At 35.0% G+C, this 24,786-nt stretch overlaps 1 protein-coding gene across 6 annotated transcripts; it reads left to right on the top strand.

Annotated features, from left to right (window-relative positions):
- Positions 1 to 613: 613 nt before the first annotated feature.
- On the top strand, positions 614 to 20,217 carry LOC144980968 (uncharacterized). 6 transcript variants are annotated; one of them, XM_078928988.1, is made up of 8 exons: positions 614 to 1,467; positions 2,141 to 4,977; positions 5,996 to 6,125; positions 7,863 to 8,029; positions 11,536 to 11,647; positions 13,609 to 13,729; positions 15,888 to 16,002; positions 17,262 to 20,217. In XM_078928988.1, exons 2-8 carry the CDS (start codon positions 3,183 to 3,185, stop codon positions 17,447 to 17,449), a joined length of 2,628 nt encoding a protein of 875 aa, XP_078785114.1. In that variant the 5' UTR covers positions 614 to 1,467; positions 2,141 to 3,182; the 3' UTR covers positions 17,450 to 20,217. The 6 variants fall into 6 exon arrangements, with proteins under 6 accessions (XP_078785114.1, XP_078785117.1, XP_078785116.1 ...); XM_078928991.1 differs by having other exon boundaries at positions 614 to 1,489; XM_078928990.1 differs by having other exon boundaries at positions 614 to 1,493.
- The last annotated feature ends 4,569 nt before the right edge of the window (positions 20,218 to 24,786 follow it).

The raw sequence follows: 24,786 nt of genomic DNA, 5'->3' as shown, positions 1-24,786 counted from the left end.
AAACTTTAATAATAAATTAAACTGGATCATTTTCTATTGAAAATGTGATATTATTTTACTGTTTATATCGATACTTCTTATTGTATTTCAGTTTAGGTACCCGAAAATTACATTTGGCACTGACATATTATCTGGACTCATAATATCACAGAGGCCGACGTGTACTAACTTGCAGGTCTGATAACTCAAGTTTTATGGGCTCATTGTTGTAATGGCCTACTCTCAGACCGACGTAAAACATTGCCCTTTACAACATTGAAAATGTTGCTGCTTGAAGATCGAATGAAAAAATAACGATAAATACTGAATTGTAAGCTTCAATCTATCTTCGATTTATTAGACGAAAACATAAACTGTGGACGTTTCGGGTTTTCCCTATATCAACAAAACAGGATGAATGAAACACTACAGACGAATGTGATATTGTACACGCCTTAACAACGCCACTGTCACAATCACATTGTCTCATTCGTCTGTAGTGTTTCATTCATCCTGTTTTGTTGATAAAAGGGAAACCCGAAACGTCCACAGTGTCTGTCTTCGTCTAATAAATTGAAGCTTGCAATTCCATATTTATCGTAATGTTTACAACATTGTTAAATCGAGCACATAATGTCGCTCAATTACTGACCTCCTATTTTTACATCTTAGAAAGAATGACTCCACTATAACAACGAAAGTATTGGACCGGTATCAGGGCAGAAGATCAAGAGGAATGCCACGAGGAACATGGAAAATAATTAAAGAACCTGATATACAGAGAAGTGATAAGACATGGAACGAGATAAAGAATAGTATAGAGAAGGATGGAAACTGTTTGTCTGTGGCCTATACCCAGACCCAGGGTGAAAAAGGCAATGACGATGATAATGATAATTGCATCCAGATAGGGCCTCATCAAGTCTAAATCCGGCATTTGTTACAAGATGAGATGGAGACAATGTGCCGTTTAGCAACTCGAATGACTTGATAGAACGATGATTTCAAATTACGGCAATAAAAAACGATGTGAAATTGAATATAAGCTTCAATTTAATTACAAAAACAGATCAAATGAATGTTTCGGGTTTCCCCTTTATCAACAAAACAGGATGAATGAAACACTACAGATGAATGAGATAATGTGGTAGTGGCGTTGTTAAGATGAATAAACAAAACATTGATCGGCAGGAAATAGCATGCTCCTAGGAAATCCACTTCCCTTATTTTTTCACACCAGATATATTCAAAGTAAATTTCAATTAACATATCCGTGCGAGATGTACTTCAACACATTAAAAAACGGAAGAGACAACAATATTATGAGGCTCAAGAATCATTTATTAAAACCAGATATGACATCTATCTTTCTGGATAATTAAGGGACAGGAAATCTTTAGGGGTCATTCCAAAAAGTTAACATTCAGAGATCATGATTGAAGTACATCATAGAATGCAATGAGATCAATACGAATGGTTTAATACAAGGTACATAAAGTGCAAGGGATTGGTAGGTTAGATCAGCTACAATTACTATCACGGTACCATATTAGATTGTTATCATACCAGTGCATTGGCCATTGATCTCTAGTATTCTTATCGCTTTGGACTTGTTCACAAGTCCTTGGAAAGGCTCTTTAACTCTTTACTCATATTCTCTCACCATACTCAGGTGTAAAATGAAGTCCTGGCCATTAACAGCGTTGAATAGGTCGGAAAAAAGAATTGTATTTGTAATATCGCCTGACAGGCGTCATGTCCCTCATGTTGTATTTCTGTTGGTTAGGGACCCTGTGTTTTGAACACGCTTTATGGATATTGCGCTATATAAACCAAAAAAAAAAAAACAACAAACCCCAAGCAAACAACAGACAAAAACAATATATAAAAAACCCCAACAAACAATTAAACCAAAAATAAATAAAAAGGAAACAAAAAAAATAATAACACCCCCCCCCCAAAAAAAAAAAAAAAAAAAAAACAAAAAAAAAAAACACAACAACAACACCCCTTCCCCCCATCCCAAACAATAAAAACAAAAAAAAACAAAAACAAAAAAAAACAACAACAAACGACGCGTTAGAAAACTGAAACAGAAAAACGAACGAGCTAAAAAAAATTTAAAATTATCGACTGTTTCTTTTATTATTTATCATTCCAGGTATTAAAATATTTAAATTGATTCTGGCCTGGTTGTTCTGGCTCCCCAAGGCAATGCACCCATCCTTGCAATGTAAATTATGTTTTTGAAAAAAAATGTAAAAATGTGATGCGGCACTGATATCACCTTGAAGACCCCAAACGCCATTATATCATACTGAAGACCCCAAACGCCTTTATATCACCTTGAAAACTCTAATCACCATTATCACATTGAATACTCCAAACGCCTTTATATCACCTTGAAGACCCCAAACGCCATTATATCACCTTCTAGAGCCCAAACGCCAATATATCACCTCGAAGAGCCCAAACGCCATTATATCACATTGAAGAGCCCAAACGCCATTACATCGCATTGAAGAGCCCAAACGCCATTATATCACATTGAAGAGCCCAAACGCCATTACATCGCATTGAAGAGCCCAAACGCCATTATATCACATTGAAGAGCCCAAACGCCATTATATCACATTGAAGAGCCCAAACGCCATTACATCGTACTGAAGAGCCCAAACGCCATTATATCACATTGAAGAGCCCAAACGCCATTATATCACATTGAAGAGCCCAAACGCCATTACATCGCATTGAAGAGCCCAAACGCCATTATATCACATTGAAGAGCCCAAACTCCATTACATCGCATTGAAGAGCCCGAACGCCATTATATCACATTGAAGAGCCCAAACGCCATTATATCACATTGAAGAGCCCAAACGCCATTATATCACATTGAAGAGCCCAAACGCCATTATATCACATTGAAGAGTCCAAACGCCATTATATCACATTGAAGAGCCCAAACGCCATTATATCACATTGAAGAGCCCAAACGCCATTATATCACATTGAAGAGCCCAAACGCCATTATATCACATTGAAGAGCCCAAACGCCATTATACCACAATGAATACCCCAAACCTCATTATCCCTTTAAAGTCGAAGCCCAACAAAACACTATCTTCTTCTTAAACAAAAATAAAGAATAAGAGACAGAAATAAACCACAAAATATACGAGGAATACACTGTTTTTTTTAAAATGAGCGGTGATATACGAGACAAAATCAAGTCTGTTCTGTGCAGGAAATACAAACATGGTAAAAACTTCGCGGGTCAATATCAACCACAGAAAAAGCAGGGCGAGAGTAGTAGTAGTAACAGTGATCAGCAGCCGGAAGAAGGTCAGTGTGATCGGCAGCAACAAAATGAACATCCGCAGCCACAAAATTGTCCACAGCCGTCAGATCAAGACGGACAGCAGCAAAACAAACAAGATCAGGGGGGAAAGCAGCAACAGCAGGAGCAGCAACAGCAACAAGAGAATGAACAGCTAGAACAACAACTTCTACAACAGCAGCAACAAACACAACAACAAGAGCAGGAAAAAAATATCCCTCTTTCAAATGAGCAAGAGCAACATGAGAGCTGTGAAGCGGAGAAAAATATTTTTTGTCAAGAATGTAAAGATCAGCAGCACAATGCTCCATATGAATCTCACCATCAATATCCAAAACATCAATTCCTTCATCGTGTTGTTGAAAAACAACGTCAAGAAGAGGCAGAGATCAGTTTTCTTTATCCAGGTCAGCTGCACAATCCTCCGGCCGAATCTCAACATCACCATCAGCAACATCAATTCCACCATCATGTAGCAGTTAAACAACATCAGGAACAGCAACAACAAAGACATCATCATCAACAACAACAACAATGTGATCAAAAACAGCTTGATATAATACATCAGGAAAGATCTTATCAAAGCCCGAGCAACGGACATCAAATCTATGACAAAGATGAGGACAATGTCAACGTTGATATCTCCGAGAGGGCCAGTAGTCAAAACGTTCCAACTTCTGCAGGGACAACGACAGTGTCATCGGTCCCTCCTCTCATGACGTCAGAGCACCAGTCAACGTCATCAACCGAGACGAGCATCACAGCCACATTAATCACATCACCAACTTCCTCCTCCGTCGTCTCATCGCCATTTGGCTTGTTGTCAGCTACATTGTCAGGAGTAGGGAGCAATGACACGATTTGTTCTTTGCCCGAAGCGGGAAAAGATTTACACTTACAATCTGAAGGACGTTCTCAAGAAGCTGAAACTGCAAATTATACATTTCAACAAATGATTCAAAACGGATCTGTAAGAGATCTTCCTGAAAAAGTGGAAAATCAAACAAGTGAAATAGAAGACACCAAAAAACTAATTTCCGCGACTAAGTCATATCTGCATCAGGGAGAAAATTCCACAAATGAAAAATGCAACCAAAAGAGTAGAGATACACACCCTGAAATGTCTGAAATCGAAAGTTCAGGCGGTAGTGAGAAAAATCTACCCCAAAACACACAAAAACCGTGTGCTATCAAGAGCTTTATGGATAATCTTACATCCCACCAAAAAGCAAAGCAAAAGGAATGTTTCCACAATATTGACCAAAACAAAGACTTCTTGTCGCAGAATCATAAAAATAAAAGTGTGCTTTTGTTGAATACACCAAACTTGGAGACAAGTAATGAGGATAAAGACAGTAAAAAGCAAAGTAAAAATATTAAACTAAATATTGAACTTGATGCAAAGGAAGAAACAGCTGACAATTATAACAAGAATATAATCGAATCACGTGGAAATATTATCAAAGTTACCACATTTGATTGTGCTTTGAAGAACAAGCGAGGGGCTTCTGTCTCCTGCATTGGGGTGGAGAAATCCCGAGGAGAAGCCATTTTGTTGGATTCCGATGATGATTTGGTCAGTGACAAGGACGATGACGAGACGGACAACGAGAATGATATAGTAGAAAAAGAGATGTTCCATAAAGGAAATACTGCTGGTGCGTATATGATTTTGGGATTTGATAATAACGATGATAATAATGTTTCTGATTTGTTGTTGTTGTTGTTGATAATGATGACGATGATAATGCTGCTGCTGCTGCTGTGATGATGATTATGATGATGATGATGATGGTGATGATGATGATGATGATGGTGGTGGTGGTGGCGGTGGTCGATGTGGTGATGATCTACCATCCGAAAGACAGACAGACAAAGAGAGAGAGAGAGAGAGAGAGAGAGAGAGAGAGAGAGAGAGAGAAAGAGAGAGATAGGGAGAGAGAGAGAGAGAGAGAGAGAAGAAGAAGAGAGAGTGTGAGAGAGTGACTGAGTGTATGTGTGTGTGTGTGTGTGTGTGTGTGAGAGAGAGAGAGAGAGAGAGAGGAAAGAGAGAGTGTGAGTGAGAAAGATATATATATATATATATATATATAGAGAGAGAGAGAGAGAGAGAGAGAGAGAGAGAGCGAGAGAGAGAGAGAGAAAGAAAGAAAGAAAGAAAGAAAGAGAGAGAGAGAGAGAGAGAGAGAGAGAGAGAGAGAGAGAGAGAGAGAGAGAGAGTCAATGCCAAAACTTCTGTGCCTCGCATAAATTTCAAATGATTTTGAGCGTGATTATTGATCTTATAGGATATATGGCAAAGACTACACATGGGTAAGACACGTTGCAATCATTACCTCAATAAACCGGCATATATGGTAAGCTTGCTAATACAAAAAGACGTCTAAAAGGCGATTTGCACAGTGTGAAATAGGGATTTGCTTCTATAATTACGTACAGCTATCGTTGAAAATAATTGAACGCTGTGAAGTGTATCGGTAAAAAGCAAATGCGAAATATGGATTATATTTAAATCATCATTTTAGTGATCAAATATGCGTTTTAAAATATGATTTAGACTGTGGGGCAGTTTAAATGAATACTTTCATCTCTGTTCAGCACGATGAAGAAGAGGATATAGATGGTTTTTGTAGTAATTGCCTTATGTCAGCAGTTAAATCAATTTCCTACTCTTAGTGCCTGTGTTTGAGGAGGCAAAGAATGCCTTTCCAACAGTGGGTTCCGACGGATTGATGGATGTGTATGAATTAAAACAAGTCTTGGACGCGGAAACCAAGAAATTAAATTTGGAGTGTGATGAACACAGGTAACAATCTCTCTCTCTCTCTCTCTCTCTCTCTCTCTCTCTCTCTCTCTCTCTCTCTCTCCCTCTCTCTCTCTCTTTTGTAGCTGCATTAGAGAAAGATCTGTTGGAAAATTTTGTTCTTGTTGTAGACCGTCTAGTTTCAAGTTGAATGATGGAGGATCGAAGATTTATTGATGGTATATTAACGTATAAGAGAGATTTGATATAGTCAGAAGCTTGTCCATGCAAGCATTTGTAGGTGATATAAGCTACTTTGAATTCAATTCGTTGAGCAATTGGAAGCCAGTGATTTCAGAACCGGGGTTATTCTCTCATATCTTCTGGTCCTGGATATAACTTTATCGGTGTTGTTTTGAGCCACTTGCAAAGCCTTAGTTGTTTTAGCGAGTAAACCAGATTGCAATAGTCCATACGACTTGTCACAAGTGCATGGGTGATTATTTTAGCCGTCTCAGTGTCGAGTAGATCTCTAATTCGATTCTGTTTCTCAGGTTATAGTTAACTGACTGACAGACTTTGGTGATATGCGTGGTCATGTCATGATTATCATCAAAGTAGAAGCCGAGGTTTCTGACGGATGGTGAGTTGTCGATGTTGTTTTCAAGGATATTGATGCTTTCAACAATAGTTGGCAAGCTTTTCTTCTGGAAAACTGTCAGCTCGTTTTTTTCTTCATTTAATTTGAGCTTGTTTATATTCATTCATAGTTTGACCGTTTGTGTGCAGTGTCCAATGGTATCTAAGACAGCCTCTCTGGAAACGGGTACTTAAGTTTGCATGTCATCTGCGTAAAGGTGGTAGTTAACACCAGATGCTGAGAGAATGTCTTTTAGTGGAGAGGTGTATATTGTTAAGAGCAGTGGTCCTAGAATCGATCATTGAGTAACGTCAAATTTGAGCAGTGATGGTGAGCTCTGAGTTTCATCTATAACGACAACTTTGCTGCCGACGACTGAGGTACTCAGCGAACCAGAGCAAGTCCTTCGATGGCAAAGTTTTCGTTTAGTATTGCCAACAAGATGGGGTGATCAACAGTATCAAAGGCAGCAATGAGATCGAGCAAGAGCAGAATGACATTGCTGTCCGTGTCTAGTTTTCAATGATATAGTTGTGGACCCTAAGGAGTGCTGTCTCAGTGCTGTGGCCTATTCTGTACGCAGACTGGAAGATGATCGACAAATTGTTCTTACCGTGTGATCTTGCAGTCTTTTTGTGCCAATCTTTTAGATCAACTTAGATATAAAATGAAGGTTTGATATTGGTCGATAATTTTTGAGATTGTCTTTGTCAAGGGATGGCTTCTTTATCAAGGGCGTAACATGAGCCATTCTCTCTCTCTCTCTCTCTCTCTCTCTCTCTCTCTCTCTCTCTCTCTCTCTGCCATTTTCTATTCCCCCTCCTCTCTAGTCCCCTCACTCTCTCCAACAAAATTTATGTTAAACCCCTACCTCCCACCCTTGATATTATCTGTGGTTTATATGTTGCATACCTACTTCACATGTACCTTATTGATATTTATCGTTTTTTAGCTTCCAAAATGCCTTATGGCTAATATGGTGCATACCTATTTGAGATTATAGGGAATAGAATCATTTTAAACTTTAAATCATCAGTGTTTTAAAAAAAATATCGCTCTGAAGTCTTTTCACAGAATGTAAATTGTTTCAAGCATACCTGATACTGATTGATGGTTATATTTATATATTTTTGTCATAATTTTTCACATTCGTTTAACAGGAGAAACGAGAAATATATCCGAAGGCTGAATAGCCAAATTCACCAGGTAAAGAAGGAAATTGTATACCTTGAAGAATTGAATGAAAAGTGCAGGACTGTGATGAAAACTCTTCAAGGTGTAGTCAACACCGAAAGGAATGTTTTGGCTTCTGCTTGCGACTCCAAGAGTAAGTCCATGATATTCTTTTTAAAAAAAACCCGAATAGGATTGGGGGTCAACATTGCTCCGTAAAGCCAATGAAATCAATAATATGAAATTGAATGTAAGCTTCAATTTTATTACAAGAACAGATCAAATGAACATTTCGGGTTTCCCCTTTGTCAACAAAACAGGATGAATGAAACACGATAGACGAATGAGATAATGTGGTAGTGGTGTTGTTACGATGAATCAATTCATATTATAACAACAAAAACCACGAAATAATAGTGCTAAACTTTTTTAAAGTAAAAGGAGCTATTTACAAAATATTTCAAGTATGATTATGATCAACTTATATATATATATATATATATATATATATATATATATATATATATATATATATAAGTTGATCATAAATATATATATATATATATATATATATATATATATATATATATATATATATATATATTTATAAACACACTGAAAGGCGAAGTAAATATGCTAAGGGTTAGGCAGTATGGTTGCATGTTTTGCATATGTAACAAATATCAGCGAACCATCTTATTTCAGACAAAAGCAATTCAATGTGACCGATACTGCATGAAAAGCCTCGCCTAAAGAAAGATTATAGGGAGCTCAAAGGCAGCAGTAAAAAAAAACTTGAGCTTTTATATAGCGCAAAATTCACAAAATACGCTCTACGCGCTTAATAAGGAGTCCCAAGACAACAGCTATATTTAAGATGAGACATGATGCAAGTTAGGCGCTTTTATCGGGAGTTCGAGCTCCGCTTTTGGCATTACGTTTTAACCATTTTTTCTGTTGTATCTTCACATACATGTTTAGAAATTTTGGCTAGAGAATCTTAGTTTAAATATCGAAAGACGAGCTTCTTGGCTAAAATTTTTAAAAGTGTTTTTTTTCAGAGCTTGGTAGTATTGCTTACTTTGAGGTGCTAAAAACAATTTAAAATTAAATTTAAAAACAAGTTAAACTTTTTAAAAGCGCTAGTAGGTATAGCTAGTTATTGAATAATATTTTTTTTCCAGTCTGCCAGTCTCCAGCTTTCTACCAGTTCCTCATTTTCAAAGAAAAACACCCGAGCAAATCTTGTGTTTGTGTATCCAGCACTTTAAACGCACTTTTCTACGAAATGACGTCAGACTTATCATTATAAGTTAAAAAGCACACGCCTTAAGTTTTTCTAGTTTTTGTTGAGTTCAAATGTCCAGGGGAAGAAGTGGCCGAGTGGTTCGAGCCTGGCTTCAGGCACTTTTGTTATTTTTCTTTGGGCAAGATTATTAATCCCCGATTTGCTCACTTTGGACAACATGGGTGATTCCTGTTGACATCAGACATCTTGTTTGATGGAGTATCTATATCCTTCATGGAATGCCTAGGCGACGGGATCTCACTTTGGACAACATGGGTAATTCCTATTGACATCAGACATCTTGTTTGATGGAGTATCTATATCCTTCATGGAATAACGAGGCGGTGGGATCTCACTTTGGACAACATGGGTAATTCCTATTGACATCAGATATCTTGTTTGATGGAGTATCTATATCCTTCATGGAATGCCTAGGCGACGGGATCTCACTTTGGACAACATGGGTAATTCCTATTGACATCAGACATCTTGTTTGATGGAGTATCTATATCCTTCATGGAATAACGAGGCGGTGGGATCTCACTTTGGACAACATGGGTAATTCCTATTGACATCAGATATCTTGTTTGATGGAGTATCTATATCCTTCATGGAATGCCTAGGCGACGGGATCTCACTTTGGACAACATGGGTAATTCCTATTGACATCAGACATCTTGTTTGATGGAGTATCTATATCCTTCATGGAATAACGAGGCGGTGGGATCTCACTTTGGACAACATGGGTAATTCCTATTGACATCAGATATCTTGTTTGATGGAGTATCTATATCCTTCATGGAATGCCTAGGCGACGGGATCTCACTTTGGACAACATGGGTAATTCCTATTGACATCAGACATCTTGTTTGATGGAGTATCTATATCCTTCATGTAATAACGAGGCGGTGGGATCTCACTTTGGACAACATGGGTAATTCCTATTGACATCAGATATCTTGTTTGATGGAGTATCTATATCCTTCATGGAATGCCTAGGCGACGGGATCTCACTTTGGACAACATGGGTAATTCCTATTGACATCAGACATCTTGTTTGATGGAGTATCTATATCCTTCATGGAATAACGAGGCGGTGGGACCTAATAGTTTCGTTGCGAGAGGGCGTACATTTTTTTTCAAATGTCGAGGATGTAAATCAAGAACCAGATTTCACATCTGTATTTCTTTTTGTATTTTTCACCTTTCTTAAAATTGTTGAATTTGGCCAGTTTTAAATTTTCAGATCCCTGTCCAGCATAGTTGATTTATGTTCATTATAAAATTCATTCTTTTTGTCATATTATATTTATTAACCAGTACTCTGAAAAATATGTATTTAAGAATTTGGTCAGAAAATTCGTCCTTCAAATATCTTTCGATTTAAATGACCCCCATCTTATCTAAACTCTCAAACCTGGGACCTCGCGATTTTTTTTTTTTTTGCCAATTTGAGGAGCATTTAATTCAACCGATATTTATAAGACGAGTTTTCTGGCCAAAATTTAAGATATGTGTCTTTCCAGAATACTGCAGTCAACTAGTTGCTAAAGACAAAAATGCTCTGCATCACACTGTATTAGTTTGACATAGTGAGTTGAGGAGGCACTTATGTTGATAACAACAAGAAATGAAATGAGTAGGAAAGTGTCAGAAGACAATAGAGAATACAAAATTTCACGGCGGCGATGAGGGCTCGAACCCAACCTTATTGGTATGACAACTCCTGGCCGGGGAGAGCGTGACTCTACCGTATGAGCTATCCACGATCCTAAAAAAGATCGTTTCTAACCCTAGTCTTATTAGAGCCTTCTCTTCCTGACTTCTTGAGGTCATAGGTTCAAACGCCACAAAGTTAGTAGGCCAGCAATTAAGCTTAATAGCCAATATTCTCAACACAAGCATGTAACATAGAAATTTATATTCTCTATTGTCTTCTGGCGCATTAATAATAAAAAGAAAAGACTTAAGTGTAAGGCTTAATTCATAAAAATTATAGGGTATTCCACCTGAAAGTATCTTTGGGGCATGTTATATCACATGGGCTGTATACTCAGAAGATTACAGAAATGCAATTAGATCGGGTATTTCTAAGGAAATACAAATAAAATGACAGAGTTATTCAATTTAAATGGAACTTACTCTTTTTCATTTAACAATGGCTGAAAATGGAAGTTTTGAGGCTGGACTCCTAGAAAAAAAGTTGTAGAAGAAAATTGTTCAAGCCTTAGAGGACTCGTAGTGTTGACAGATGTAAACTAGGAGTGGGTAAACTTTTGATTAAGTAAACCATGGGCATCTGGAGATCGTGCTATATAAACTATGCCATGGTGATTCAGTTTACACCATTATTAAATATTATTACCCTCCAGGTGTAACGACAAAACTCGATGCCCAAGTCCAGCGTTTAGAGGGTAATTGTTTGAGAGACTACTACAACATCAAGGATGACAAAGATGCCAAAAGACTTCTGGACACCATCAGGTTTGAAGTCTTATTGGCTTAGATAAAGTATTTACTGAAAACAAATCTACAGTTTTTACAATGAGCGAGGGAACTACCCTTTTCCAAATATTGTATTTTTCATTCTTCATGACGGACAAAAACAAAAACATAGCTGTCGACCATGCGTATAAAAAGATTATAAGAATGAGACTGAAAGTGGGAAAAAATGAGCAAAAAAGAAAGAGAACAATACAAAGGGAGGAAGAAAATCAAAATAGATAGTTCGAAGATGACGTCATTCAGGTCTTTGTTATTGTTTTTTGCCATCCGCGTTTATGAGTAATGCTCACTGAACTGTATTAACCTGACTATAAACGTTCATGGATAAACATCGTTTTGTGTGTTGGTCCGTTATACTTCCTGATGGCAATGTTATGAGCTTCTTAGCCAAGCGCATACTATCTATAAGCTATTAAAAGCACAAAAATTGAAACAATAAAATTACAACCCGCCAACTCCCCCCCCCACACCCCGAGCTAAATAAAAAAAATTAACCAACAACAGCCCCCTCTCCCCCCCCCCCCCCCAAAAAAAATGACAATCAAAATTCCCAACAAACAAGCAAAGAAGAAAACTTCAAACAAAAAACAAGAATAGACTATTCTTCTGTACTACAATTCGTCTTAAAACTCAAGAACGTGCATTTTGACCTGTAGTTTTGAAACTAGTCTATGAATTTGATTGAAATGTGAAAAGAACATTTCGATTACCAAAAAAAAAAATTCCCGAAAAACCTTTATGAATACTTTTTCTTGAGACAAATCATAATCATTTCAATAATAAGTTAGCATATTAACACCATATAAAAGCTCAGGAGAAACTTCGTCATTCTTAATTCAAAACTCACAAAACATTGTTATACCCATTGAACACAGTGAACGCACCCTTTTACAACGTGGTGAACATAATCTATAACAAAATTTCACAATCATAATCTTCACAATTTTCAGTGTCTTTCTTGGAATTATTTCAAGCGATAAGATCACCAGAGTGCATACTGTTTAAGTATGTGCGGCTATGTGGTCTAGTGGTATGACACTCGCTTTCGGATCGGAAGGTCCTGGGTTCGAGCCGCGCTCGGCACATAGTTCAGTCCTTGGAGACGGCTCTTTACTCATATTATCTCACCGTACTCAGCTGTAAAATGAGTACCTTGCCATTAACAGAGTTGTCTCTCTCCGAAAAAAATTTTTTTTCGCCTAACAGGCGTCATGTCCCGTCCTTCATGTTAAATGTTGCTGTTGGTCAGGGTCACTTTGTAAAGCGCTTTGAGCACGTTTAGTGGATATTGCGCTATATTTTAAATATTTTTTTTTTAATTTCTAAAATGAAGTCAAACGAGAATGTCAATCTTACAGCAATGAAACGGTCTGTGTTACAACTCTAATTTAGAGGGGAAACAATAGATAGTTGTTGATTTCATGGGCCATCTCTTTGGAAAGTATTATGCTGCACCACTGGAAATAATATCATGTCATGTTAGACTTCATTACGGTAAAATTATGTTATTTACATGTGGTTAAATGAAAACACACCCAAAATCAAAGGGATTTGTGACAACAATAAAAGATTGAGGTACAGATTTTACATTCACAATGTTTCTTGTTTTTTTTTTTAAATCGAAGACTGCATGCAATGAACCACACAGATCTGTCAGACGATTGATAAGAAATAGAAGAAAACATCCCCGTTTGAGTTGAAGGGAACTAAATAAACGAAATCTGGCTGCCCCAAACCCCATCTTAAGTTGCTACCAAAACAAATATAAATCAAGACCAAGTAGGATTACTTTTCTAAAGGCCTCCAAATTTTGAACACTCAATCTTTCTTTGAAAATAGGAATTATCGTCAAATAAATACAAAGTAGGGAGAGGCGTTGGATTTTAAGAAAAACTTTCTATCTTTGATTGACTTCATAAACATCCATTCCATTCCAACAGAGAGAAGATGAAGGCTTTGGCTCGTCTCGAACTCCAGGTGCAAAAGAAACGCCTAATCCTGAAACACGCTCTTCCGGTGACATTAAAGGAAGCTCCACCCATGAAAATACCAATTGCAAAGGCAAGTTTTAGTATAATAGCTTTCCCAAACTGTTAGTTATTTATACTTTTATACGAATTGCTGACATTTTGGTGGAGGAAATCAGATGTATACGGAAATGGGAACGTGAACCACCTTGGCTCGTATCTTCATTAGCATGGCAAAATGATGTCTCCCTCTGTACGTAGCCCGACACTGACCAAAACAAATGACGTCATAAGACAAGTCGACAGCCTCATAAGAAAAGTGAACCGAGAGTTGCATTTAGCAATATAAACCATTGGATCATAATTTGTTTCCTTGAGCACAACAGATAAATCACTTTATGCTCTCTTTTGCCGATCGTCGTTGTATTGTATCTTAAGGTTAAAGCAACGCCGAGTTTTCGTAAGAAGCGTTCAAGGAAACAAATGATCTCATTGGTTGAACTGTTCACGACTGCCTTTCGTTTTGACCGTCTCCGTCTTGTATTTTGACGTAATTGTTTGGTCTGTGCCAAACTAGACGTCTATGTGTTTTCTATAGTCCGTTCCATGTCCTGTGCTCACGGAAGATCGCAAATTCACCAAAGTTACGAAATGTGATGCCGTGATTTTTTCCATGTGGGCTTATATTTTAAGTGACTTTACGAATTTTGAAAATGATGGTAACAGACCAAAGAGTTCTCTCACAATGCCGAATGCATTTGATATTTTCGGCGTTTTTAATAAGATATAGCTCAAACTTTAAAATGTTTACGGTAATGGTGAGTTGATTTTCTTTCTCGTAGAGAAAATCATCATAAGAAAGTGGCATTCAGTGGCGTAGCTTTGAAAATAATTTTGGGTTGTTTCAAATAATGTAATAATAGATAGAATTTATATAGATGGAATAAAATTGACGTCACTCAGCTCTTTGGTATTGTATATAGAAGGCCATTTTTATGATTAGTTCTCTCTTAATTCTATCAGTCAGACTATAAGCGTTTAAGGTCACAGATAGTTTTGTGTGTTGGTAAATTATATTTGGTTGGTGGATTTTACCTAAACGCATAGCAACAATAGTACTTTACAGCATTAAAAACAGACTCACAGCGCTTTATAATTTATATATTCCCTGGTGAACTACGCACATTTAATATTTTGGACAACACAAGCAGTCCGTTAGGGACGTAAACATCTATTGGACAAAGATGCTACCAGAGGGATCCTCCAAATTGTTACGTCTGTCTCCGACAAGACGAAGAAAATCGTGTGAAATCCAATTTCACAAAGTCATAACGTCCGACTAGACTGTAGATCAAGACAACTCATACAGTTCGCACAAGACATGTCACGAAAACCCACTGATCACCCATCAAGTACGGTACGTGTTAGCAATTCTCAAATTAGCTCACTGCGAGGCGCTTTGAATGTAAGAATGTGAATATCACAGAATCTAAACTGCTTTCTATACCCCTCATTGTGACAATTTTGCACTTTATATCCATATTATTAGTTGTTACGAATGTAGAAATCCCAACAGCTCTGCTATTCAACTATTAATTTATGTTCAGTGTGTACAGAGTGTAAAATTTGCTTTGTCATTTTAATACCAGGATGGCAACGTTAGTAAATAGGGCACACGAATTTCGTGAAAATAAAATCCCTGGCCATGCTCTTGGGCGAGTTTAGAGATCTTAACCACAACAGAATTCAGTGTGTGTATATTGTTAATGTAAAGCATCCAAATATTCAATCATACCTGAACCTTCGTTTCTTAGTTACTGTAAAGAGGACAAATCCCAAAGTATGGTATCGTGGCCAATGGGAAAAATTCTGCTTATGGTCACTAACAATTCTAGTGCTCGAGCCAATAATACGCTTCAACAATCATGGCGTCACTTCCCCTGTAATGACGCAGGATAACTTAATAACTGGCTCTAAACTATCGGAACAATGGCTAAAGAGTACAGAGTTTCTTTGTTTGGAACCAAGCTGCTCGTTGCTGGGCGACGTGACACCAGACTGTTGAAGCCTATTATCAAGAAAATCTATCAGAAGGCTGTGGAGAAATTCACGTCCACGCGTGCTCACGGGTTGTGGAGCGGACTATAAGTCTACACTCTGCGCCAGTTCAAAACAAGATAAAACAGACTGAACTTTAACTCACTGGGTTTCCCACAACGGTTGTTGTTTAATTTCTATTGACATTATTCCAGAAAATAAAAAGACCGTTGGATTTCACCAAGAACGGGGGAGGCAGTTGTGGTAAGGGTTCTAAAGCTGGGATAAGGCCAGTGGTTGTTGAGATACTATCCTGTCTGGCAGGGTCAGGTAATGGCATCATCATCATCATCATCATCATCATCATCATCATCATCATCATCATCATCGTCATAATCATCATCATCATCATTATCGTCGTCGTCGTCGTCGTCATCATGATCATCGTCATTATCATTATTAATATTATCATTATTGTTATTATAAGCATCATCATTATCATCATCATCATCATCATCATCATCATCATCATCATCATCATCATCATCATCATCATCATCATCATTATTTATTATTATTACCATTATTTTATTAATATAATAATAATAATAATAATAATAATAATAATAATAATAATAATAATAATAATAATAACAATAATAATAATAATAATAATAATAATAATAATAATAATAATAATAATAATAATAATATTAATTATTATTATTATTATTATTATATTCTTATTTTATTTATATTATTATTATAAGCACCATCATTATCGTCGTCGTCATTAATTATTATTATTATTATTATTATTATTATTATTATTATTATTATTATTATTATTATTATCATTACTACTATTATTATTATTATTATATTATTATTATTATTATTATTATTATTATTATTATTATTATTATCATTATTGTTATTATTATTATCATCATCATCATCATCATCATCATCATCATAATCATCTCACATCTCATCATCATAATGTCATCATCATCATACACTATCATATCATCATCATATCATCATCATCATCATCATCATCATCATCATCATCATCATCGTCAGTCGTCCATCATCATCATCATCATCATCATCATCATCATCATCATCATCTCATCATCATCATTCATCATCTTATCATCACCACCACCACCACCATCATCATCATCATCATCATCATCATCATCATCACTCATCATCATCATCATCATCATCGTCATCATCATCATATCATCACTCATTCCTCATCATCATCATCATCATATCATATCATCATCATCGTCATCATCATCATCATCATCATCATCATCATCGTCGTCATCATCATCATCATCATCATCGTCATCATCATCATCATCATCATCATCATCATCATCATCATCATCATCATCATCATCATCATCATCATCATCATCATCATCATCATCATCATCATCATCATCATCATCATCGTCATCGTCATCATCGTCATCATCATCATCATCATCATCATCATCTCACTATAACCCCATCATCACTAATATTACCATTGTACCGTTGCATTTCTTCATCTATTTAAAACCTTGTAGGATCCACATCATGGGTGACTCCCTCAGGCCCTTCCTCATCCCTCTCAATCCCATCTCAATCTCACTTAAGGCCTCGCGCAGTGACAGCAGGTGGAACGCCCACTTCATCTACATTATCTACCGAAAGTGATGACGTCAGCCTTTTTAGCAGAGTAATGCGCCACCACCAAGGAACGTCAGTTGATTAGAGACGACCACTGTTGATTGGCGTCATGTTGCCAGATCTTTGTGTTTCAGTGAAAATATAATCGGTTAAGAAATAGCTCTGTTGGTAAATCATAAACCTCACTTCCACATTAATAAACTTTCCAAAAGGTCGTCAATATCTCCATTTAATTCATACCAAAGAGAATCAAAAGGTGTTAAATTAAAATCCTTATTTCACATGTGAATTAAATAAACAAAGCATTTTCATACGATGACATTTGAAAATATGACACGATTTTGTAATAAGAAAAACAAAACCCTAAGAGCAATGTCAAACATTCTCTATGACAGACATGATGAATAAAAACACAAAACGAAAATATTGACTTTTATATAAGGTTTACTGAAGGCATTATTGACCACCACGGAGGAGTTAATCTTAATATTAAGATAAGGATAGGAAAAGACAGTTGCCTGGTCAATTAATTCATTTAAGAATTTATTCGTCCAAAACGAAGGATGCCTGCAATAACGACCAAGATGTTGGCTACAACAGATTAAACTAAAATGCAAACTGGTGTAAGGGAAGTAATAAGGAAAACATTTTTATGATTACCAAATGTCATTTTTGCGTTGTGAAATTCTAGTTTTATTGTTCCCAGAATCAAAACAGAAACCATTTATATTTCTTGGAAAAAAGATTCTGCTCGTGAAAACTGTTTTTCCTCTGTAACCGACGACTTCTTTTTAACATAAACAAAGATATTATTAATGCGAGGATTTCAACGTTTCAAAGAAAAACTGTTTTCACTTGTGTAAATACAGCATTCTTTACTTCATGTTTTTCAAAATTGTAAAGCAACAACACTGGGCGAGTCTTCTTTTCTGCTTCAATGCTCTCCATGATAAGTTGAGTTTTTAAAAATGCTTTTAGAAAAAGATTTGGACAAAACAAATATGGAATGCAAGTTAACCATGTATGGGAAAATTATAGGAGGGTTGATTATGATAACTGAATCGCCCCGATTATGAAGAAACCGCTCAATTCTCTAGTTCTATGAATTTTTCAGGAATGGGTTATCAAAATCCCATAAGATCACAAATTACATGAAAAAAATGAAAACCACTGATGTGCACTTTTAACGTCACACAAACCAGAAGTGCGGCTTTGTCAAGGGGAGCTAGAACAGATGAAAACAGAAAGAAAACGCTGCTGTGAAGTTCTAGCATTTGTGAAAAATAACTTGTTTGACAAATTGACTCTATCGATTTGTTCCAAGGACGAATTGCAAACTCAAAGCAATGGAAAACCCGCGAAGAACCAACTTCCCAAAATCCAATAAATATGAACCGTTCTGTACTAAATATTATGCTCATCGCTTTTTTTGTGTGCATGGAAGACATCGTTATGTTTGACTTTCTTTTCCAGAGAACAAAACAATGTGCCCGGAATACGACACACAACTGTTGAATAGACTGAAGCATGAGTCAGCGACAAAACATCCAGAGAGTTTTAGGAGCAGCGTGGCTCAGTAGCACTGTCTTTGCTTCCTACCGGAAAGGTACCGAGTTCAATCACCCGCCGCTGCGCTGTGTGGCTCTGAGCAAGTCACTTCGCCCTAGCTCACTTTGCGGCGCTGCTCTGCGGCTGGCGCCTGGGTTATTCCAGTCTTCCCTTGAAATAGACCCTAAAGACAAATTTCCCCTTGGGGATGAATATAGGGAATTTTATTTTTTTCATTTATTTACTTTTGTAGGGAAACATTCCATCTAATCGTGCCAGGGTGTCAACAACAGCAATAGATGATTGCAGCTTTAAAATCTTGCCTCATTCTTTGTGCTCACTCAATTTGGCCACTTCAGACATTTTGTTGTTCCTTACATGAAAGAAATATCTCAAAGGAAGCATTCTGAAGAAGAAATTGAAGTTTTAAGAACTCCAGAAAACTGGTTTAAGGCCAAACCCAACATCCTCTTCTTTGACGGACTTTTCAAGGTCAAGGGCAGATGGAAGGAGAGTGTCCTTCTTTAGTTTGTGACTATTAATATAAAGATAAAAAGTAGGTGTTCAAAAGTTCATAAGAATCAGAGCACTCCCTCATAATCAGAGCAATTTATGTGTTGTTGCCTCCCACATAATGATACTGAAACTGTGCAATGTTTGAAAATTCCAACACAATTTTGTTGAAATGTCACATTTTACTGAATTCTCAAGGAATGAATATAATATTAATAATTCTGTATAGTAAATTTGGAGCATTTTTATTTGATAATTTGACCACAACTCGTACAACACGGAGATTGTTTTCTTTTTCTTTTTCTTCTTTGCTCTATCGGATACAAGACAAGTAGAAAGGATAATAAAGAAATAATTATAGGTTGTAAAATTTAATTTTAATACCATGAAATAATCAAACTCAAATTATATCAAATTAATTTACCTAATACGTTTTCTGAACGTTCTAATTAGGCAAAAAAAAAAAAAATATATAGACACAAACAAATAACCCGCCAATACTAAAATATTTTAAAAACCCAAACAATCACCAAAAAAAAAATAAAAATAAAAAGTAAACCCCAAACAAACAAAACAAATAAATAAAAAGAAACAAGATAAAAAGATAAACAAGCTATAATCTAAAAAGCCAATGCTCATTCTCCTTATTCTAAAAAGATTCCGATCAAATTCGGGTTTCAAAATCATGTACACCATGTCTATCCGTCTAATATTGTTTTGAATCGATATCAAATAGACTTTCTAAGAAATGTATTAATGATAGCTTTTCGTAATAAACGGATATTCTCCACATGACTGCCTTTACTTTATTTCCATTTTTCAAAGTATTAACGTAAACGATTACTATTACAAACACGATTACTCCACATAAGCAAAATAATATATCTTTGACCAGCCTCAATCGTGGGAATGGTGGGGTGGCTGCTGGTAAAAGTCGGCTGATCCATCTCGAACATGTTTGGTCACGTTTTCAACAGGGCTGTTTTGGATCCGTGATTTAGACACTTACATTGATATTTCTTGGTCTGGGAATTCCAATGGATCGAGAGACATTCGACATAGCGGAGAACAAAGAAGGAGACATTTTCATAAAAGAACGAACCAGTCATGACATCATGATATTTGCATTTAAAAAAAACCGCTTGTCCTCATGCATGCTATAGAATTTGAGGTCAAAATGACAACGTTTTCATTTAACAACGATTCAGTCATAACATCATGATTATAAATACATTATTTGAGTGTCAAAAAAAAGGAGTGTCATCTTATGTTGGTTAGTTGTATGTAGCTATGGCCGCTTGTTTGTTTGGTCCCTATCATTTGAAAATGCCTCATCGGAATTGCATAAAATATCCATTCCATATTGCAGATCAAGCTTTAATTATCTATTATCTATTTCTTCTTCTTCTTCTTCTTCTTCTTCTTCTTCTTCTTCTTCTTCTTCTTCTTCTTCTTCTTCTTCTTCTTCTTCTTCTTCTTCTTCTTCTTCTTCTTCTTCTTCTTCTTCTTCTTCTTCTTCTTCTTCTTCTTCTTCTTCTTCTTCTTCTTCTTCTTCTTCTTCTTCTTCTTCTTCTTCTTCTTCTTATTACTACTACTACTACTACTACTACTACTACTATTATTATTATTATTATTATTGTTATTATTATTATTATTATTATTATTATTATTATTATTATTATTATTATTATTATTATCATTATTATTATTATTATTATTAATATAATAATAATAATAACAATAATATTAATAATAATGATAATAATAATAATAATAATAATAATAATAATAATAATAATAATAATAATAATAATAATAATAATAATAATAATATTAATAATAATAATAAAAATAAATAATAATATTATTATTATTATTATTATTATTATTACTATTAATATAATAATAATAATAATAATAATAATAATAATAATAATAATAATAATAATAATAATAATAATAATAATAATAATAATAATAATAATAGTAACAATAATACTTATTATTATTATTTTTATTATTATTATTATTATTATTATTATTATTATTATTATTATTATTATTATTATTGTTATTATTACTACTACTACTACTACTACTACTACTACTACTACTACTACTACTACTACTACTACTACTACTACTACTACTACTACTACTACTACTACTACTATATTATTATTATTATTATTATTATTATTATTATTATTTTATTATTATTATTATTATTATTATTATTATTATTATTATTATTTATTTCTTATTATTATTATTATTATTATTATTATTATTATTATTATTATTATTATTATTATTATTATTATTGTTATTATTATTATTATTACTACTACTACTACTACTACTACTACTACTACTACTACTACTACTACTACTACTACTACTACTACTACTACTACTATTATTATTATTATTATTATTATTATTATTATTTATTATTATTATTATTATTATTATTATTATTATTATTATTTATTATTATTATTATTATTATTATTATTATTATTATTATTATTATTATTATTATTACTATTATTATCATTATTGTTATTATTATTATTACTACTACTACTACTACTACTACTACTACTATTATTATTATTATTATTATTATTATTATTATTATTATTATTATTATTATAATTATTATTATTATTATTATTATTATTATTATTATTATTATTATTATTATTATTATTATTTATAATAATAATAATTATTATTATTATTATTATTATTATTATTATTATTATTATCATTATTATTATTATTATTAAATTCTAATCCTTAGCAAAACTCCATGAAATGGTAATGAAATCGATCAGATAAGGGGTCGAATGCAAAACGCCCCAAAATAAACCATTATTCAATAAACTGGGAAGTACTTTAGGACACCCCCCCCCCCCACCCCGCCCCTAATATATAGCTCCCTATTCAAATCTTGTTATGTATTGAATAACAACCAAATTTCCAATATCGGAGTAACATGACCTTGTCACAACATTCAAAGAACAACACTGCATGGGGTATGATTACTTTCTGGAAAGATTTCATTGCTTCTGTTTTCTGTTGTGCGGCTATGTGGTCTTGTGGTATGACAATCGCTTTCGGTTCGAGCCTCGCTCGGCGCACAATTCTCTCACCGTACTCAGGTGTGAAATGAGTACCTGGTCGTCCACAGCGTTGTCTCTGTCGGAAAAAAATTGTAAAATCGTCTAACAGGCGTTATATCTCGTTCTACATGTTATTGCTGTTGGTCAGGGACCCCTTGTAAAGCGCTTTGAGCACATTTAGTGGATATTGCACTTTATAAAAGCTCTAGTTTTGTTCTCTTTCTATTCCTTTTTTCGGAACCAATTTACTCAGTACAAATGAATATCACTCATAACGTGCATGCATTATAATTTATTGTTATCAGTTTACTCAAATTTATCACACATACACACACACACATATAACACACAAAAACACACACAAACACGTACACACACAAACACACAAATATTTCGTGACATATTGATGTGCGCGGATTTTTAGAGTGCTCGACTATTTTAGGAGCCAAATTTTCACAGTATTCTCATCTCTTACTTTTGCCTATACTACTGTTTCCGCAACAGGTTCACTTATTTGATTCATCAGGGTAAAATAAGATGATGTTGCGGATTAGTGAATCAGCTGCGGAAATACAATCTTTATACAAGTTTTTACAAAATTGACAAATTAATATTATCATTTCATGGTTTAGAATTTCTTGGCCCAAAAGGAATGATAACTTTCTTTTGCTTAATATTCTTAATTTTTTAATTTCAGAATTCAATTACAAAAAATAATTAGAAATAGTATATATTTCAAAATGTGGTTTGCACACGAGGAAGATAGAGTTATATCTGACCGAAGGGCTTGTAACAGGACCCACACTTTGGTATTGTCACACACCCAGTCAGTGACCTCGCTCAATGCATCTTTAAACATGTTCACCAAGAGACAATGCAGTCGCTTCCTTGTGATCTCTTTTTATAATATTATTTTCTCATTTATACTTTCAAAACCTGTCTTCCCTGGTCCATATTACAGGGTATAAATAAGTCTGACGGAAAGATGGGGGCGCGTAAGGGCTGGGGGGGGGGGGGGGGGGGGGCGGTTGTATATGACGTTATGGTTCTTTACTTGGAATATTTCATTTCTGCACATGGGTACTAGAAACAGTCATTGGGATCTTCGTGTTTCTGTTCTTTTCTTTTTTTTTTCCGAATCAATTCCTCGTCCAAGTTGTGTCTTGTCTTACACAAGGCTATGACTTACCGTATACTGACAAATCGCATTTTGAAACATTTGTAATAGAAAATTTTTACTGCAAATATCGAAGCAATAAAAATTTTTTCCCCAAACATGAGACGACCAATATGTTTGGATAATCGTAATGGAAGGAAGTAAGAATTAGATCAGAGGTCGACGGTTGAAGGCTATGATATGAAGGGGTTTATCTGACTAGTTATATGTACAAATTGATCTGAATCTAAAAGTATTACGGCCAATTTCTGTCTTTTTTTAAAGACTTTTTCTTAGTTTAAGGCAATGATGTGCATGAGTGACCCAGGATCCATCCCATAATTAAGTTCTCATCGGGTGACGAGGCAAGTCTGCTGTACTCTGGAAAATCACGTATTTAAAATTTTGGCCAGAAAACTCGTCCTTCAAATATCAATGGATTAAAATGACTCTCATCTTGACTCACACTCACACCTGGAACTTTACAAATTCCCCAGTTTGAAAGTTTTTGCCAGTAGGAGGGTGAATTCAATCGATCAACACTTGAAGGAATAATTTTCTGACCAAAATTAAAAATGCGTGATTTTCCACATTACGGCAGAAAGTTATGTCTCCATCCATGATAAGACACATCTAAAGCTTGTTTTAGTTGTTAGAAAAATATGGAGGGGTGAGGGGGGGGGGGGGGAGTGGCAAACAAGAGAACGAAAACCCCCCACTAAAACCTGCATCTCCAAAGATTGAAACTGCCTCCCAAGTTCCAATCCAATACCAAACACTGTGATCATACTCTTTCTTATACACTGCATTCAATACAACGTCCTTTTATATCTTTTATTCCTAAAGGCTTCCCCTCTATCAGTGTTCATTCCGATATAGAATGTTCATTATAATAATAATATTAATAATAATAATAATAATAATAATAATAATAATAATAATAATAATAATAATAATAATAATAATAATAATAATAATGATAATAATAAAGAAGAAGAAGAAGAAGAAGAAGAAGAAGAAGAAGAAGAAGAAGAAGAAGAAGAAGAAGAAGAAGAAGAAGAAATAGCAAATGAA

The sequence above is a fragment of the Berghia stephanieae genome, chromosome 10 (assembly GCF_034508935.2).
Source record: "Berghia stephanieae isolate SIO BIC M18660-M18661 chromosome 10, UCSD_Bste_1.3, whole genome shotgun sequence".
Lineage (NCBI taxonomy): Eukaryota > Metazoa > Mollusca > Gastropoda > Nudibranchia > Aeolidiidae > Berghia > Berghia stephanieae.
Note: the sequence above shows the minus strand (reverse complement) of the source record. Positions and strands in the feature narration are given on the sequence as shown.